This window comes from Barbus barbus (assembly GCF_936440315.1).
Source record: "Barbus barbus genome assembly, chromosome: 38".
Classification (NCBI taxonomy): Eukaryota; Metazoa; Chordata; class Actinopteri; order Cypriniformes; family Cyprinidae; genus Barbus; species Barbus barbus.
In genome coordinates this window covers 27,295,248-27,302,200 of record NC_136716.1, presented here as the reverse complement: position 1 = coordinate 27,302,200, position 6,953 = coordinate 27,295,248, and the positions used below count along the sequence as shown (strand labels likewise).

General features: G+C 36.6%; 1 protein-coding gene across 1 annotated transcript in view; it reads right to left on the bottom strand.

The window, feature by feature from the left end:
* The window catches only part of LOC306858006 (rho GTPase-activating protein 44-like), a 44,847-nt gene that overhangs the window by 24,502 nt on the left and 13,392 nt on the right, over nt 1-6,953 (bottom strand). The window contains exon 2 of the mRNA XM_079398342.1: nt 136-175. Within this exon, the coding sequence (XP_079254468.1) occupies nt 136-175 (40 nt within the window). The remainder of the gene's footprint in view (nt 1-135; nt 176-6,953) is intronic.

The window sequence follows — 6,953 nt, the reverse complement described above, 5'->3', positions numbered from 1 at the left end:
CACTCTCTAACACTCACACACACGCAGTCACACACACACACTCACACTCACACAAACACACAGTTACCAACACACACACACACACACACACTCTCTAACACTCACACACACACACACACACACACACACACTGACCTGCAGCAGATCTTCACTCAGCACTTCTGTCTTCTCTGCCCTGTAGAGACAGTGATCATTGGTTAGCGTGTGACACATGCTGGGACTCAACACGCGTGTGATGCACGTTCCCCTCCAGCGGCCGGCAAACCAATGTATTTACACACAGAGAAAGAGCAAGCAGCTGAAAGATTAGATACACAACTGCGATAAATAGAACTACAATTTTAACATTTTAATTTGTTTATTTTTTTGTATTGCCTATAACTGATGCTGATTTATTTATTTATCTATTTATTTTTATGTCCATTAGCAGGACAAGACACAGAATCCTTTATGTTAAATTAACACTACCATAAACATCTGTCTTTGCTTCCTTTTCAGATGAATCTCAAGAAAACAAGTGCAGACCATACTTAAACCCAAAACCAAAAAACAGCATTAATAGAGAATAAAAAATAATGAATTAAAAAGTTTTATTGTAATAAAAAACAGCAACAAGCATCCTGATCCTAACAACTCAACACACACACACACACACACACACAGATATTAAACACAGACTGTGTCTGACACAGAAAACACTCACGGCCTCACGAGAATCAGCATCTAATGAATGGAGCCACAGAAATCAATCAGTAAAATCAGCTTCTTACTCAGGAAGAGCTTTCCTCTTACGTCTGGTGGAGATCTGCAGCTTTCTCTTCCACAGAGCCATGATGAGAACAGACAGACGGTCGAGAGGACGGAGGAGATCGACAGGTGAGGAATGAGACCAGACCGACAGGAACGACAGCAATCTCACACACACACACACACACACACACACACACACACACACACGAACACACACTGATCCTCACTCAGATACCCACACCAGCACATCTTTAATGCTTCTGAAATAAGTCATTCTGCTCACAAAAGCTGCATTTATTTGATCAAAAATACAGTAAAAAATATGAAATATTATAATAATTTAAAATCAGCTGTTTTCTATGTGAATATGTGTTAAACTGTAATTTATTTCTGTGATGCGCAGCTGTATTTTCAGCATCATTACTGCAGTCTTCAGTGTCACATGATCTTCAGAAATCATAATAATATACTGATTTACTGCTCAACAAACATTTCTGATTATTATTATAATGTTGAAAACACCTGTGCTGCACAATATTTTTGTGGAAACCGTGACACATTATTTTCAGGATTCACAGATGACCTCGAAGGTTTTATTTGTGTGTGTTTGTGATTGGCCCACAGAGGTCCTCACCAGTAACGAGTTACATATACTTGAGTACATTTTTTGAGTAACTAATACTTTTAGAGTATATTTAAAAATGGGTACTTTTACTCTTACTCAAGTACATTTTTAGTGAAAAAACAGTACTTTTACTTCGTTACTGTGGGCGACGCTCCTCTCGTTACTGTATCTTAATGCAATGCAAGTTAAAAATGCTTCACTTTATTCCAAACGTGCCGTCTACTTGGCGATGCCCATTCGTGAATGATTCATTCTTTTGAGTCAATTCTGTTCAAAGGCTTGATCAAACCAGTGAATCAGTTTGAATGATTCGTTCAGTTCCCTGCCGCAAGCGCTGAGTCTCTGAATCTGAAGTTGTAACAGAGTTTAAGAACATCAAGAGCGTTGAGCGCAGTGGCACACGACCTGTTCCAGGAGGAATGCCTTTGCCTAGACACAATTAATATTGATATTTTCACAATATTTACGCTTGCAGAAATATATGCTACATTTGTTTACATTCTGCGGAACAGACAGAAGAAGATCCGTCAATGTGCATGTGTTTCGTTATGTTCAGATGTTCTGTAGCGGTCATGTGAGGAGTTTTCACTCTTCTCCATATCAGAGGTTATATACATATAGGCTATAATACATAATTAATATACTTTTAAATATAATTTAATTCAGTGATGCAAATCAGAATTTTCATCAGCTGTTACTCCAGAGTCATATGATCCTTCTGAAATCATTCTAATATATTGATTTATTACCAGTGTTGGAAACAGTTTTGCTGTTTAATATTTTTTGGAACCTGTGCCATTTTGTCCAGGATTCTTTGATGAATAGAAAGCTAAAAAGAGCAGCACTGATAATAAATCAACATACTGGAATGATTTCTGAAGGAAATGCTCAATTGGTACTAAAGTGTGCCAAGAAAATATCCCCCACACCATTACACCACCACCACCAGGTTATTTGAGTTATTGTTGCCTTTCTATCCTCTCTAACCAGTCTGCCCATTCTCCTCTGACCTCTGACATCAACAAGGCATTTTCGTCACACAACTGCTGCTCACTGGATATTTTCTCTTTCTCAGACCACTCTCTGTAAACCCTAGAGATGGTTGTGCGTGAAAATCCCAGTAGATCAGCAGTTTTTGAAATACTCAGACCAGCCCGTCTGGCACTAACAACCATTCCACGTTCAAAGTCACTTAAATCCCCTTTCTTCCCCGTTCTGATGCTCGGTTTGAACTTCAGCAAGTCGCCTTCACCACATCTAGATGCCTAAATGCATTGAGTTGCTGTCATGTGATTGGCTGATTAGCAATTTGTGTTACCAAGCAATTGAACAGGTGTACCTGATAAAGTGGCCGCTGAGTGTATAAATATACATATATATATATATATAGATAGATAGATAGATAGATAGATAGATAGATAGATAGATAGATAGATAGATAGACAGACACATTACATAAATTTATCTATATAACTAAATAAAAATAGACTATATGCTCCAAAGTAACTAGTAACTAACTACTTGAGTAGTTTTTTTATCCAATACTTTTTTACTCTTACTCAAGTAACTATTCAGACTATTACTTTTACTTGAGTAAATATTTCTAGAAGTACTTTTACTTTAGTACAGTTTTTGGGTCCTCACTGAAATCACACTAATCGTGTTCATTATTGATCCTGTAGGTGGCGCACTGATGTTCACTGAGTGACAATGAAGGAAAGAATCAATGAACAAATAAAGTGAAGAACAGCAATTAAAAATATTAACATACAGTAAGCAGCTCACACTGACAATCAGAGGAGAAACATGAAGTTCTACAGGACCTGAGTGAGAGCAGCTAGTGATGTAGACCAAGAATAACAAAAATGATTATATATTATGTTTAAATTGCAACAATCAGTATTTTGTAACAATATACACTACCTTTAAAAAGTTTGAGCTCAGTAAATTTCTTTCTTTATTTTTAAAGATATTAATACTTTTATTCAGCAAGGATGTGTTACATTGATAAAACGTGATAGTAAAGACTTCTACTGTTGGAAAAGATTTCTATTTTGTAAAAATAATGTTCATTTGAGCTTTCTGTTCATCTGTGAGCTTCAAAAAATATATATTAAGCAGCAAAACTGTTTCCAAAAGTAATAATAAATCAGTATATTAGAATGATTTCTGAAGATCATGTGACACTGAAGACTGGAGTAATATTTGACAATTTTACAGTTTTTTCTGAATTTTTGAGCAGATAAATGCAGCCTTGGTGAGCATAAGAGACTTTAAAAAATATAAAAATTATTACTGATACCAAACTTTTGAACGACACTGTACATATATGTTTAAATCATTTCCAACAATCAGTACCTAAAATCTAATAGAAATTTGTCCTTTAATATCTAAAAACTGATTTTAAAGAATCATCTAGGCCGCTGCTCAGGTAGTTAAGTGTTTTTAATCTGTTTTGGTCCAGAGAGTGTGATCACACACACACACACACACACACTCACACACACACACACACACACACACACACACACACACACACACTCACACACTCACACACACACACTCACACATGTTGGGTTTCCATGTTTTATGGGGACATCCCATAGGCTTAATGGTTTTTATACTGTACAATCTGTATGTGCTATTGCCCTACACCAAACCTACACCTAAACTTAGCCCTCACAGGAAACATTCTGCATTTTTAGATTTTCAAAAAACTTTATGCTGTATGATTTATAAGCTTGTTTCCTCATGGGGACCAAAAAATGTCCCCACAAGATTAAGATTTACTGGTATTACTATCCTTGTGGGGACATTTGGTCCCCAGGACGTGATGAATACCAGGTGCACACACACACGCACACACACACACACACACTCACACACACACACACACACACACACACACACACACTCACACGCACACACACACACACACACACACACACACACACACACACACACACACACTCACTCACTCACTCACACACACACACACACACACACACACACACACACACTCACTCACTCACTCACACACACACACTCACACACACACACACACACACACACACACACACACACACACACACACTCACACACACACACACACACATTATCTATCTTAATGGGATGCATCAAAGACCTGTGTTGTTTTTCTGATTGTGGATGTTCTTGAATGTCACTGACAGCAGACGAGACGAAACTAGATGCTCGTTTTTGTACATACACACATGCTAGTATATCACACGACTAGTACACACACATCCTGAAGTATCAGCAGACTACAGTCATGATACTCTGACTGTACAGATCTCTGTGTGTGAGCTTAAAGTGTGTCAGGATCCTTTAACCTGTTTGATACAAAACAAACAACTGTGTGTTCACTTTAGCGACCAGAAAGACTGGTTCCTCAAACATACAATAAAAAACACTGCAGCAGACACACACACAGAATCAGTAATCCAGGCAGCCTTAAGGAACTCTGTAAGATCTGAATCCCTGACACACACATTCTCTCACACACACACATATATAGCAGCATGTCTTATTTTCCAGTTATCTAAATATTAGTGCTGTCAAACAAATAATAGCGATTAATCGCATCCAAAATAAAAGGTTTTGTTTACATTATATATGTATGTGTGCTGTGTATATTTATTATGTATATATAAATACACACACATGCATGTATATATTTCAGAAAAATATTATGTTCATATATTAAATATATTTGTTTATAAATTATATCAATATAAATATAGACATGTAAATATTTTCAAAATACATACCGTATGTGTGTCTATACGGTGTATAAATATAAAATTACTATAGAAATGTCTGTTTGGGAATATAATCTCTTTTTTAAATGATTTTCCAGAAAAGTTATGGAAATTCATTCATTCATGGCAGCGCTCCGGTGGATGTACTTAATGATAAACACTGATCAAATCCATCAGTGCATCAAAGATCCTACAAAACACTGAGCTGAAACTTGTGTAGCATAATCTGGATGCTGTAAAACACGGTAAATAACTCTTTCTGTTGATAATCGTCCAGCAGAAGAACAAACTCCAGCATCACAGCATCGATTATCCCCTCGGTTTGGTTGCTAGTCTTGTTTGTTTTGAGCGTCCATGGAATATTTTTATGGTTGAAAGATCATAAAAGTGGATTATGTTCATGATCAGCCAAACGTTATGGCCTCTACGAGAGTAACCTCATCTACATGTGCTTTCATTCATGATGATCTTTATTATTTGTTTGTATCTCAAATGATAACAAGGTCAGCTGTAGGTCAACATCGGTGTGTATCCCAGCATGCACCAGCTCTCCTCTCTGTCTGAGACTTGTTTTCATAGATTGTCTTTAATATGTGACCCTGGACCACAAAAGCAGTCTTAAGTCACTGGGATATATTTATAGCCATAGCCAATAAAATTATTCAAAATTATCCATTTTTCTTTTATGTCAAAAATCATTAGGATATTAAGATCATGTTCCATGAAGATATTTAGTAAATTTCCTACCGTAAATATATCAAAACTTAATTTTTGATCAGTAATATGCATTGCTAAGAACTTCATTTGAACAACTTTAAAGGAGATTTTCTCAATATTTAGATTTTTTTGCTCCCTCAGATTCCAGATTTTCTAATAGTTGTATCTCAGACAAATATTGTCCGATCATAACAAACCATACATCAATGGAAATATGATTTATTCAGCTTTCAGATGATGTATAAATCTCAATTTCACAAAATTGACTTTTATGACTGGTTTAGTGCTCCAGTGTATGAGTGTATTTTCTCTCTGCGCTGGAAGATCTTGCCATGTTTGAAGTATAAACAAGTAAACTAAATATTAAAAACAAGCTATGATGATAAATCTTAATTTTGCATGCAGTGTTGCTTCTCAAGTGTATACCTTGTTGGAAAATTAGGCAAAAAAAAGTGCAAAAAGTCATGCACTTTTCAAGATGCTGAAGACAAATGAATAAAAAATGTTTAAAAGTTAGTTGAGCATTAATCAAGGTTTTTAAAGTCATTGATATTTCCAGTTTTTTCACGACTGTGGGAATCATGTCTATTGAATATTTCTGAGTATGCAGTTATAAAATCAGACTTTCCAAGGCGGCATATTCCTCTGCAGATGTGAGTTTGTCTTTGGGTGGAGCAAACAAACAAACCCGATCAGACGAGCTTCACGTCAAACAACCATTAACCAGCGCTTTCCCATCAGTCCACACTGATCTCTGTGTTTGACACTCAATTATGTGAAGTCGCTTCTTATGCGTGTCATCTGATTAAAGCTGAAGCTCACCTGTGTGTGTGTGTGTGTGTGTGTGTGTGTGTGTTCCCACAGTGAGCGCTCATGAAAGGCAGGTGTGGTTCTCATTATCACACAAACACAGTCAGAATCGTCTCTCAATGTCTCTGATTCAGACTGAAAAACACACAACACACAGAATAACACTATAGAGGAGACGAGTCTCTATAATTCTCATGAAGTCAGTCACACGCAGCACTGATTCACACCACGCGTCACATTACAGCATCATCTGAGCACAGAGAACACAC